The sequence below is a fragment of the Triticum aestivum genome, chromosome 1A (genome assembly GCF_018294505.1).
Source record: "Triticum aestivum cultivar Chinese Spring chromosome 1A, IWGSC CS RefSeq v2.1, whole genome shotgun sequence".
In the NCBI taxonomy this organism is placed as follows: domain Eukaryota; kingdom Viridiplantae; phylum Streptophyta; class Magnoliopsida; order Poales; family Poaceae; genus Triticum; species Triticum aestivum.
Window position 1 is genome coordinate 402875365 of NC_057794.1, and position 13579 is coordinate 402888943.

General features: G+C 47.5%; 2 protein-coding genes across 2 annotated transcripts; one reads left to right on the forward strand and one right to left on the reverse strand.

Annotated features, from left to right (window-relative positions):
- The first annotated feature begins 7240 nt into the window (after nt 1–7240).
- On the forward strand, nt 7241–10135 carry LOC123053108 (cell division control protein 48 homolog E). Its single transcript, XM_044476511.1, has one exon. The coding sequence runs from the start codon at nt 7623–7625 to the stop codon at nt 10035–10037; it is 2415 nt and encodes an 804-aa protein (XP_044332446.1). The 5' UTR covers nt 7241–7622; the 3' UTR covers nt 10038–10135.
- A 2370-nt stretch (nt 10136–12505) lies between these two features.
- On the reverse strand, nt 12506–13190 carry LOC123053117 (histone H2B.1-like). Its single transcript, XM_044476520.1, has one exon. It carries the CDS (start codon nt 13100–13102, stop codon nt 12644–12646), a length of 459 nt encoding a protein of 152 aa, XP_044332455.1. The 5' UTR covers nt 13103–13190; the 3' UTR covers nt 12506–12643.
- Between the last annotated feature and the right edge of the window lie 389 nt (nt 13191–13579).

The following is a 13579-nucleotide window of genomic DNA, read 5'->3' on the forward strand; positions in this document are numbered from 1 at the left end:
TTCTGCGAAACAAAAAACATGCAACAAACAGGAACTGGCACTGGGCACTGGATCAATATGTTAGTCCCAAAAATAGTATAAAAAGTTGCCAAAAGTATATGAAAGTTGTAGAATATTGGCATGGAACAATCAAAAATTATAGATACGACGGAGACGTATCAGGGGTCTACTAGAGATGCTCTTAATCCAGTACTCCCTCAGTAGCCTCACCGGGGAAGGGCTTATGCTCCTCGTCGTCCGAGGAGATGGGCCCCAGTTTCATCTGGGAGGGAGCGGTCAACACCGTCATTGGTATTCATGTAGTTGGCAGAAAAAACATCCTACATTTTGTTATGTAGAGAGTATGAACTAACTAGACTAACATCCTACATTTTTTTATGTAATGAAATATAAGACGTTTTTTTGTGTATTTAGCTAAAAAAATGTTCTACAGTTTGTTATGGAGTATGTATGAACTAACTAGTCCGGAGCTTGTAAACAAGAAAATGCTGAAGTGCGCACCGTCGCGCACACAACCATTGTGATTTGCTACCTCAAAAAAACATTGTGATTTGCATATTTGCAAAAAGCTCACAACAATCTTAATAAGAGAAAAAAACATTTGTGCAGCTTGTTGTGTGCGAACGAACTCCTCCCTTTTCGCCTCCTCGACCGTCTCCTACCTTTTTTTGAAGCTCAACACCCTTCGGCTATTTATTCAACAGGCGCAAGCATGTCTGACTGAACGATCTCAGCCAGCCAGCCAGGGATTACATCAAAAGTTTTAACAAAACTATGAATAACTAAAGCTTTCCTAGCTAAACGGTGAGTCGCTTTATTAGTACAGCGACTAGAAAACCGTAGCTTGAATCCCTGGAGAAGATTACTCATATCCTTCATCTCACATGGAATGTGATAACCAGTGGACTTCTGTGGTGATTCCCAAAGGTGCTGAATCTGTTGACAGTCAGTCTCAAGTACCACTTGTTCAAGTCCCATATCTAGGGCATACCCATCGCATCACGGAAGCCAAGATCTCAATGGACAGGGGATCAGTTACTCCGTCATAACGGATACAGTCTGCTCTCAAACAAACCCCTTGGTTGTTTCGAGCAATAATACCTGCCCCTCCTGTATTCCTTCCTGGATTAGTTGCCCCATCTGTATTAATCTTGATCCAGCCGTCCTCCGGTGCATGCCATTTTTGCACAATCTCACTATGAACTTGCCCATTTGGTGGCAGCTCTAGAGCACGTACAATCTCCTCTATGATGATCATTGACTGGAGCGGTTGGTACTCCTTTTCCCCATGTGTATACTTGTTTCATGAGTGCCAAATTGCCCACATCAAAGTGATCATCATCGCAGCATCATCGCATTTTATAAGCTGATGGTCAAGCATATCTCGCGACCATGTCCTCGGATTCAGTTTGGACTGCTGTATGTCAAAGTAACAAGTTGCCGCCTCCCAGAAAACCTTTGCATGATCGCACTCTAGCGGGCTGTGGAATAAGGATTCATGATCATGCCCGCACATAGGGCAGTGTGATAAGGTCCTGACATGTCGCCGCTGCAATTTGCCATAACACGGCAGAAATCCCTTGACCACACGCCACCAGAAAACTCTAATCTTTGGGAGAACATTAATCTTCCACAATGATCTCCATGTCTCCTCATCTCCATTAGAGGTCGAAGCTATTATTGTGTCCCTTAATTTCGTGTCCATCCTTTCTCTGTACGCCGAGCGCATAGAAAAGATTCCAGATTTCTCCCACGCCCATGCCCATATGTCAGCCCCTGCTCTTCGAGGCCTAGGCATACGTAGGATTGCGTCCGCATCAGGGGGTAAAACACTTCTCGGATGAGTTCCGAGTCCCACCTGTTTGACACAGGGTCAATTAAGTCTGAGACCAACTATACCGAGTTTGCAGCACGGGCGCCCATTGGCTTCATTGATGTTTTTCCTTCTATCCACTGGTCATGTCAAACCTCGGTCGTTGTTCCATCTCCTACACGCCGAATGAGCCCCTGCTTGAGCATCTCTCTACCTTTGATTATTGCCTGCCATGTTTTCGATGCACCTTTCGGACATCCAGCCGTGAGGAAATCTTCATTGGGGTAATATCTTCCCTTGAGCACTCTAGCACACAAGCTATTTGGGTTCTCAAGGAGCCGCCAGGCTTGTTTAGCTAACATCGCATCATTGAACATCTCAAGATCCCTAAAACCGAGACCTCCTTTCGACTTGGCAATACACATCTTATCCCAAGACTGCCAATGCATTCCTCTTTGGTCAAGTGATCCAGCCCACCAATAGCGTGACATATTTGTCGCCGGTTTCTTGCATAAGCCTTTTGTGAGTTTGAAACAACTCATAGAGTAGGCTGGTAAAGCTTGGACCACCGATTTCAAGAGGACTTCCTTTGCCGCACATGGCATCTTCCTTTCACACCAACCTTGCACCTTCGCCCGGGAGCGTTCATTTATGTGTTCAAATTGTTGCTCTGTAATTCTTCCTGCCGCTGTGGGGAGGCCAAGGTACTTTTCAGACATAGCTTCTCTTTGTATATTTAGAGCAGCTTTGACACCTCTTCTCATGGAGGCACCACAATTGGGGCTAAAATATACCGAGCTTTTCATCTTGTTTGCACTCTGGCCCGAGCCCACACTACACTGTTCTAAGATCTCATTCAGTCTCATGGCACTCCGACCATCTGCTTTTATAAAAATCAAGCAATCGTCAGGAAACAATAGGTGGGAAATCCATGGAGCAGAGAAGTTTACACGTATTCCCCTATCGATCCACCCTCCATCATAATTCTGCATCATACAAGATAATCCTTCTCCGCATAGCAAGAATAGATAGGGGGATACTAGGCAACCTTAACGTAACCCTCTTGAAGGGTTGAACGCAGGCAAAAGCTCGCCATCAACTTTTACTTGGAAGCTGACAGTGTTAACACACCGCATCACTAATGATATCCAGGCCTCATCAAAACCAAGTTGTTGCATTATTCCTTGCAAATACGCCCACTCAACTCAGTCATATGCTTTGATCATATCAATCTTGACTGCACACCATCCTTGTTTACCTGTCTTCTTTCTCATAGCATGAATGCACTCGTAAGATACAAGGACGTTGTCGGTAATAAGTCGTCCGGGAACAAAAGCACTCTGCTCTTCTGAAATTATCTCATCAAGAATCTCCCGTAAACGATTAGCCAACACTTTGGAGCAAAGTTTATACAACACATTACAGAGGGAAATTGGCCTATACTGAGTGATGTTTTGCGGATTTTTCACCTTTGGTATAAGGACAATTACTGTGTTGTTCACCGAGTCAGACATAAGGCCACCATTCAGAAAACCCAGAACTGCCGCAGTGACATCCGGTCCAATCAACTCCCAGTGTCGCTGGTAGAAACCCACGTGGAATCCATCACAACCAGGCGCCTTAGTAGGTCCCATAGCAAATAGAGCTGCCTTCACCTCCTCTTCGACGAACGGTCTCGTCAATCGCTCGTTCATAAACTTTGTTATTTTATGTGGTACATGGTGAAGAACTGCATCAATATTGGTATGTTCCTGAGCTGTGTACAGGCTTGTATAAAACTATTGTACCTCTGCATGTATATCTTCCTTTGTCTCACAGACTAAGCCATCTGCAGCCTGTAGACTACATATCATGTTTCTACTCTTGCGTGCAGCAGCACGCGCCTGAAAGAAACCAGTGTTACGATCTCCTGCCTTGAGCCAGTCAGCTCTAGACCTCTGACGAGCCATCAGCTCCTCTTTGTGAAGTAACTCAGACAGTTGTCGAGAAAGGTTTATCTCTTTGCATGTTGGGCCTCTAAACAGAGAGTTCGCTCTCTCCTTTTCATACTCCTTCCGAACCTTCTTTATCTTCTTCTTCACATCCCCAAACTTTTTTGATTTCCAGTCCGTGAGTTGAACTTGCATGTTCATTAGAGCATCATTTATGCCTTGCAGCCCTTCGACTCCTGCGCCCGTTCGCCACCCATGCATAACAGCGGCATCGTATGTTTCCTCCCTTTGCCATGCTTCTTCATACATGAAGCGGTGACGTCGTACTCCCGCTTCTCGCACTAAGCTCTTCAACTTAATTGCAAGCATACAATGATCAGACTTTGGAGATAAAATATGGCGGGCGAATGAAACTGGGTATAAGCCCATTATCGCTGGGTTTGCCATGTATCTATCCAAGCGAACTTTAACATTTGAGTCGCCTTGCTGCATATTGTCCCAAGTGAAAGGAACACCCTGGAACCCAGGTCGTGGAAATCACATGCATCAAGACACTCTCGAAAACCATCCATTTGCCACTCCGGGCGATCATGTACACCAAAAAACTCTGAGTTATCCACAATTTCATTAAAATCACCCCCGCAGAGCCATGGGGCGTCACTCTGAGTGTTGAGCCAACGCAATAGTTCCCAACTCTCGGCGCGCTCACTTCGTCTTGCTTTTGCATAGAAACCAGTAAACCACCACAACTTTCGATCACCCATCACATTCCTCACCATTACATCTATGTGTTGGTCAGAGAAATTGTTTAGGGTCACATCCACTTCTTTTGACCAGAACAAAGCCAGGCCACCACTTAGTCCATTGCTGCTAACTGGATAGCAGCCCTCAAAACCTAACCGTGACGTCAAATCACTGACTCTCCTTCCCTCGATCTTCGTCTCACACAAGAAGACCAAGGCGGGCACTTCTTGCTTCACTAGGTTGTGAAGCTCTCGAACTGTCTCCGGGTTCCCAAGCCCGCGACAGTTCCACGATAGGCAATTCATTGTGACCCGCGGGGCTGGTTCGCATCCTCCGCCGGTGTGTGAGCAGCATCCTCTACTGCTTTCTTTTTCTTTGAGTCCCTACTGTCATCCCTCAACCCCGATGATTCTTGCTCCTCGCTCTGCCTCTTCCTGTTTAAGGTGTCCTGGTCTTGCAGAAGAAGAACATTCTCCTTGGGCACATTCATATTCGTGGTATTGTCCATTACTACGCGACAGTAGACAATATTATTCCCACGGCCAGTGCGCCGACCACCCCGGTCATTTCCACCTCGGCCTCTTGCATTAAACTGGTACACAGTTTGTTTCACTGTACCCGCTGCTGGTTTTTCTGGCGAGGTCACCTCGATTCCTGGCTCAACCTCCTCACCCGCATATCATCTTCCTTGTGCTTGCCACCCTCTCTCGGCCCTTCAGTTTTGTATGCAAGAGCGTTGCCCCAGCTTCTGTTATGGTTGAAAGTATATCTAAGAGCCTCACGGTATGGCGGTCGTCCAAACTCATCTCTCCCCGCTGGCGTGGGACACATCAGTTCAGCATGCCCCAACAACCCGCAGAAGAAGCAAAAATACGGTAAACCTTCATACTGGATGTCGAAAAATTCAGTTTCCTTTGATCTCGCCTTTTCCAATTGAACCCACCGCATCAGTGGTTCATCAACTCTGATCCAAACTCTGAACCTTAAACAGTCTCCAAAGGCAAATCCCTTCGCGTCAGCATCCAGAGCCACCACATTGCCAACCATACTAGCAATGCGTTCTGGCCACGGTGGGCATAGCATGTTGAAAGGTAGATTGATCACCCGCACCCAAATCTTGAGTTTTTCAAACTTAAGCTCCGACGGACGTGATCTGATGTTGAACCTCTCCAATACAACACAGTGCTTTCCAACTATCCATGGACCCTCATCTAGGATCCGATCACAATCCCTTTTGTTCTCAAAGTTTGCTACAAACACATTATCTCCTGATGGTCTAAAACTCAGCCCCTTAGGGTTTCCCCAAGCTGGTCTAAGGGCATCCCCAATGGTGTTAACATGTAGGACTTTCCTGTACAGCACCTTACTGATCAACGCAAACAGATCCCCATCTGCCGTATCGTCCTCCTCGTCGATCACTAGCTTTGCCTTCTCTGTCTCCGTCAGATTGAGCATGTCCATCATCTGTTCTACCGTCTCCCTCTCCCTCCCCATGTTCCTCCTGTTTCCCGTGGCACTTGATTCCGCCATGTTCGCCCGACTCACCAAATCCGATCTCCTTCTCACCGGGCCCGCCAAGGGTGGGCAGGGACATCAAGGGCGTGTTTGGATGACTGCCTCGCACCTGGCTCGCACCCGCGATGCAAATTTCAGCGTCATTGGTTACCTGTGGCGCCTCCTCAGCCAGGCCCGATCCGTGCAAAATGAGCCCTCTCAGCCAGGCTGAGGGGAACGCAGGAATCGGACGTATTCGGGAACCAGGCCCGCGCCTGCACCCATGCCTCGACTGCAACCTCTCGTTCTCTTTCCTCTCTTTCTCTCACGCATCGAGTCGAAAAAACTAACCCACCGTCGTGGCCACCGCCGTCTGAGCCCCCGCATGCATAGTTCGGAGCTCCCTCGCCCGCCACCGGTCCAATCCCAGTCGCCGGCGCTCGTCGGCGCCCACGCCGGGCGCTCGCCTAAAGGCCTCGACAACGTCGGTTTCCGCAGCCGCCTCAACGCCGCCGAACTCCTCCATACCCGCGCGCACCTTGCCCTGCGACGAGCTCGCCGGATCTCGCCCCGCCCCGGCCTAATCTTCGTCGGCGGCCATCCTCCACACCCACGCCAGGCCCTGTGGATAAGCTTGTTGTGCCACCCGCCATCGATCGAGAGAAAATAGGGAGGAAATGAGCATCTGGCGCTGCGAGAACTACCCATCTGGCGCCGCGTTTCTCCGCTGTTTGAGCTTTGGTAGGTTCAGGTTTCAGTTCAGGCTTTGATTGACTTGGAATTTTTGTGCTACATGAAACGACAGTGCTGTACACGCAATATCTGGCGCATGATTTGTGCGCGACCTGATTAGAAGCCACAGATACTAGGCGATCCAATGTTAAATAAAATTGAAAGTTGAGCTTTGGTTCAGATTTTAGTTCAGGCTTGTTTTGGTTGTTGTTTTGGTTCAGATTTTAGTTCAGGCTTGTTTTGGTTGTTGTTTTTGTCCATGGGACGATCTAATTGGTCCAATTGGAATGATTAAAATTAGAAGAGAAAAGTTCACATAGAATTTAGCTCAAATGCAGCTACCAAACATCTGTTGTATGTAGCATCTCTCGTGCACCCATATCATGCAGCCTACCAAACACACATCTCAGCTCATCTTTGCATGAGCTCAACCAGGCCACACTCACCCAGAATCCTCCATGGGATGCAGGCTAGAGTTACCCAGGCAACCAAACACGCCCCAAAGTCCCCCCTTAGTCACCCCGAACAGACCTACCGAGAGAGAGGGCATCGGAGCACCGAGAGAGCCGGCGTTCAGAAACCCTACCTCGCGCCCCGGGGAGCCTTCAAGATCGCCCGTGCGCCGCCTCGTCACTCGAAACCCTAGGTAGCGTTTCGGGACTTCTGTCCTGACCGTCTCCTACCTGGACTGCACTCTCGTAGACTCAGTTCAATTGATTTTTCCCATGGCTGAAGAAGACCGACTCGGCCAGGAGCCCGACTCCTCTTCCCTTTCAGCTCGAGCGCCCAAGAAGGAAACTGGAGTAGTATAAAGGTAAGCCAATCCCCTCGACTTCCACCTCACATCGCACCACGAGACCACGAGATTCAGCAGCGAATCGAATCGAGCATCTCGAATCCGCGTTCCCATGGCGAGCTCCGATCCGAGCGGGAAGAAGGACTACTCGACGGCGATTCTCGAGAGGAAGAAGTCGCCGAACCGGCTGGTGGTCGACGAGGCCGCCAAATCCAATGACGACAACTCCATCGTCGCTCTGCACCCGGACACGGTGGATATGCTGCAGCTCTTCCGTGGAGACACCGTCCTGATCAAGGGCAAGAAGCGAAAAGACACGGTCTGCATTATGCTTCCGGATGACACATGTGACAAGACCAAGATCAGGATGAACAAGGTCGTCAGGAAGAACTTGAGGGTGCGGTTAGGTGATGTAGTTTCTGTTCATCAGTGCCCAGACGTCAAATATGGAAATCGTGTGCACATCCTTCCCGTTGATGACACGGTCGAAGGGATCACTGGAAACCTGTTTGATGCCTTCTTGAAACCATACTTCCTTGAAGCCTATCGCCCTCTTAGAAAAGGAGACCTTTTCCTTGTGAGAGGTGGCATGACAAGTGTGGAATTCAAGGTCATAGAGACTGACCCTGCAGAGTATTGCGTCGTTGCACCTGACACGGAGATATTCTGTGATGGTGAGCCTATCAAGAGGGAGGATGAGGAGAAGCTGGACGACGTTGGCTACGACGATGTTGGTGGAGCTCGCAAGCCGATGGCCCAAATCAGAGAACTGGTTGAGCTCCCGCTGCGCCATCCTCAGCTGTTCAAGTCCATCGGCGTGAAGCCTCCCAAGGGCATCTTGCTGTATGGGCCACCTGGGACCGGCAAAACCCTCATTGCCAGGGCTGTGGCTAATGAAACAGGTGCCTTCTTTTTCCTGATTAATGGCCCAGAGATTATGTCAAAGTTGGCTGGAGAAAGTGAGAGCAATCTCAGAAAGGCATTTGAAGAGGCTGAGAAGAATGCGCCGGCCATCATCTTCATCGATGAGATTGATTCCATAGCCCCAAAGAGAGAAAAGACCAATGGAGAAGTCGAAAGGCGTATTGTTTCGCAGCTGCTCACTCTTATGGATGGGCTTAAAGCTCGTGCACATGTTATTGTTATGGGTGCTACCAACCGCCCAAATAGCATTGATCCGGCTCTCAGAAGATTTGGAAGGTTTGACAGAGAGATCGACATTGGAGTCCCTGATGAAGTTGGACGGCTTGAGGTTCTCCGGATTCACACTAAAAACATGAAACTAGCTGAAGATGTTGAACTGGAGCATGTTTCTAGAGACACGCATGGCTATGTCGGTGCTGATCTCGCTGCCCTTTGTACCGAGGCCGCTCTCCAGTGCATTCGTGAGAAGATGGATGTTATAGACCTCGAGGACGATACCATTGATGCAAAGATACTGAATTCTATGGCTGTCACAAACGACCATTTCAAGATTGCACTGGGGACAAGCAACCCATCTGCTCTTCGTGAAACTGTGGTCGAAGTTCCAAATGTCTCTTGGGAAGATATTGGTGGTCTGGAGGGTGTCAAAAGAGAGCTGCAGGAGACCGTCCAATATCCGGTGGAGCATCCGGAGAAATTCGAGAAGTTTGGCATGTCTCCTTCCAAGGGTGTTCTGTTCTATGGCCCTCCAGGCTGTGGTAAGACCTTGTTGGCCAAGGCAATTGCTAACGAGTGCCAGGCTAACTTTATTAGTATCAAAGGACCGGAGCTGCTTACAATGTGGTTTGGTGAGAGTGAGGCCAATGTGCGTGAGATTTTTGATAAGGCTAGGGGGTCAGCACCATGTGTGCTCTTCTTTGATGAGCTTGACTCGATTGCCACCCAGAGAGGAAACAGTGTAGGCGATGCGGGAGGTGCCGCTGATAGAGTGCTGAATCAACTTCTTACCGAGATGGATGGAATGAACGCCAAGAAAACTGTGTTCATCATCGGTGCTACCAACAGGCCAGACATTATAGACCCTGCCTTGCTTAGGCCTGGGCGTCTTGATCAGCTTATCTACATTCCTCTGCCTGATGTTGAATCCAGGCTCCAGATCTTCAGAGCCTGCCTCAGGAAGTCTCCTGTGGCCAAAGATGTTGACCTGAATGAGCTCGCCAAATACACGCAAGGGTTCAGTGGTGCAGACATCACGGAAATCTGCCAGCGTGCATGCAAATATGCCATCAGAGAGAACATTGAAAAGGACATGGAAAAGGAGAGGAGGCGGAAGGAAAACCCTGAAGCCATGGAGGAAGATGTGGTGGATGAGATCGCTGAGATCAAGGCTGCTCACTTCGAGGAGAGCATGAGGTATGCACGCCGGAGTGTGAGTGATGCTGATATTCGCAAATATCAGGCCTTTGCTCAGACACTGCAGCAGTCCCGTGGTTTCGGCAGTGAGTTCCGGTTCCCTGACCAGCCAGCGGGAAGCGCTACCCCTGCGACCGATCCTTTTGCATCCACTGCCTCGGCAGCTGAAGAAGATGATTTGTACAGTTAAATTTTTACCATTATTTCCTTGTACTTATCATATTACTATGCTGGCATCTGTAAGACACGGGAAGACCATGTAATTATTTTTATGTGCATATTGTGATATATATACTGAAGATTGTTTCCTACCCCTAAAATAAAAAGGAAAAACACTTCCTATTGTCTCCGATTCCAGTCTGTGTGCCAATGATAATATCCATTGGCATGTGGTACAATTCTTCTCTACAGACTTCATCAAGGGTATTAAGCATCATTATATGGGATACTATTTTAATTCATTTAAATGTACTATTTCAATTCGTCTTCACTATATAATAGCATTGCTAATAAACCTTCTGTTATACATGATTGCCTCAGCCTCTCTGGCATGTTGACAAATTAGTTGCATTAGCTGAATCTTAAGTCTGTACTTCTGTACAATGCACTGATATCAATTTTTGGCAACCCTGTCGTGGAAGCTGAAGACGATAATTTATATAGTTGAATTGTCTGTTGTGCCATAAACTTACTCGTAAAAAGAAATGCAAACCTTTGATGACGTCTGTCTCCGAGTCCAATCTGTGTGCGTTTATTGGCATGTGGTAATTGTACTTCTTTAGTACCTTTGCTGCTCCACGGGCCGTGTTAAGGTGCTGGTTGGTTGAGGAATGGTGATCACGCTCAGTATCTGGATGGCAATACAGGGTATTAGCATCCTAGTATGTGATGTGATTTTTTCTTTTAAATGTACTAGTTCAGCTCCTTTTCATCCTAGTATGTTTTTTTACAAATAGTTTAGTTTTTGCTGAATCTTTTAAAATTCTTACATTCTTTGTTGGGTTTGCATAAATATACTATCATAAAACTAGCTATCGGAATACTCTGTTAACTAATGATGATTTAGAGACTCGTGGACTGTATGATACTATGACCATTGGACAGTGATGCTAAGATGTAACAAACTGGTGTTATTAACAGTACATAAAAAAAGGGCAGCCCCAGTGCATGTAGCTTCCGCTTGCGCAGGGTCTGGGGAAGGGTCCGACCACTTTGGGTCTATTGTACGCAGCCTTTCCCTACATTTCTGTAAGAGGCTGTTTCCAGGACAGTACATCTCACATTTAATTTGTTTTCCCTAATGTTTTACAGTAGCATTTAGATGACCGATGAATCACTCGTGTTGTATCAGTTTATTGTTCAACCGACACAGATAACGAACAAATGTTCAAGTTGCTGTTTTCAAATGAATTGCAGCCTTCAGAGTGCAACCTATCACCAGAATTTATTTTCAATTATAGGATTTCGGAATATGACTGCCCATGAACGAGATTGTAAAGTTTACTTCCCTTAGATTGACCGTCAAAACTTATAGCTCAATCTGGTAAGTGGTAGCTTCTGATATTAGTTAGAAATCTTGGTAATACTTTGGTGTAACAGGTGCTGGATTTTTCTTTTGTACCTTGTCGACGAGTAGGCATCATATCCTCCCTGATGCACCGATCTCAACTTTTGGATTCTCCAGAAAAATAACTGGATTATTCATGTTGATGTTGATTAGTTGTGCATTGTCAAGCTGAGTTAGCTAGCATTGAAGTATTGCTAGGAAACATAAAGGCCATAGGAGAAGAGTTGTTGCTTGGATGTTTAAACTGGTATAAATTGCTACCTATCTTATTTGATACCTGAAATCTGTAGAAAATAAACATATATTTTATTTTTATTTCAGTAACTGAAGCTTTTGACTTTTATAGGGGGGTTCTTGTTATTGGTATATTTACTTGATATATGTACTTGCCCTACTATAGTTGATCGGCATGTGTGTCATTTACCTATAAAATCTTTAAGGTAGTGAATTAAGTACAACTTACATCAGTGGTATTTAATTCTGTAAGGATTTCACGTTTCAGGAAAGATATATACCTGTGGTGAAGAAAAATGACATGTACAGGACAAGGATGAAACACTCTGCTCAAAACTATCAGGATGTTGTGGCTGCCTGCAGATTTGCTTACCTAGAAGCTCCATGGCTTGTTTGTTTGTTTTTGGATCTTTTTGGAAGGTATATTCTGAAAGAATTAAGTACTTTGATATTGAGGTGATATGCCCCTAAATCTGGATACTGGTTATGGGAGCTAAACTGCTGATGCACCGAAACTTAGTGGCTACAATCCCTAGTGGTGGACAGTGAATTTAAACTACATGCATTTCAAACCCCTTAAAAGCTGCACAATTGATGTTGTTGGCTGTATTGCTCTTAAAATGCCATGGCACCTGAAGATGATTTGTACAGTAAATTATATGTTGCGCCATGAACTTACCGTAATTTCCTTAATCAGAAAGCAAGCAAAGCAGTACTGAAATATGTCATGCAAAACAACGAGGATGAACTGACTCAACCTATCAAACACGCATCAAGTGGTAAAGATACTTAAACAGGAGTACAACTATAATCCAGATGTAAATATATCATTAATTCAGGTTACGAAACAAGTCACATAGCAGGAAGTGCACATTTCTATTCCAGATTAGAGCTTCCCAAGAGCATCCAACAAATTTCATTCATCACCAACACTTCTAGATTCAGACAAACGAGTCAACACCAGGTAACTACAAGCACTGCCAGAAACTAGCGATCTAAGAGGAGGTGAACTTGGTGACGGCCTTGGTGCCCTCGGAGACGGCGTGCTTGGCGAGCTCGCCGGGGAGGACGAGGCGGACGGAGGTCTGGATCTCCCGGGAGGCGATGGTGGGCTTCTTGTTGTAGCGGGCGAGCTTGGCGGCCTCGCCGGCGAGCTTCTCGAAGATGTCGTTGATGAAGGAGTTCATGATGGACATGGCCTTGGAGGAGATGCCGATGTCGGGGTGGACCTGCTTGAGAACCTTGAAGATGTATATCTTGTAGGTCTCGACGCTCTTCTTGCCCTTCTTGCGGCCCCTCTTCTCGCCGCCCTCCTTGGAGGCGGTCTTGCCCGCCGGCAGCCGCTTCTCGGCCTTGGGCTTCTTCGCCGCCGGGGCCTTCTCGGCCTTCTCCGTCGTCGGCTCCTCCTCCGCGGGCTTCTTCGCCGCCGGCTTCTTCTCCGCCTTGGGGGCCATCGCTGCTGAGGCTGATCGGGGTTGGGGGCTTCGCTGGTGGGCTGTGACTCGTGAGTGCTGGAAGAAGGTGGGGAATTTAGAGCGAGATGAGAGGTAGTGAGGGGCGGTGCTGCTGGGTTTATACAGAGGGGAGGTGCGCGCTGATTGGTGGAAGGGTGGGTGCCCCGGATCGGTGACGTGGAACCGTGCGATGCGTTCGGCGCTGTTTTTTGTGGACGGGCGGGATGCGTTTCGGCGCGGATCGCCGTTCCTGGCGAAAAGATACGGGCGGGAACGGAAAAGCCGGAACCGCGCGCTGATTACGGAGCGCGCGACCGCGAGAATGGTTTTGGATTTCTGACGGGCAGCGCTATGTATCGCTACAGGCAGCCACGAGGTAGAGGACCGCGAGCACACGAGCGAGCACACAAGCCTCGCACCGCTTGCTAAAATAAAAAACTCTGGTTTTTTCACTTTGGTTTTCACTCTTTTGGTCCT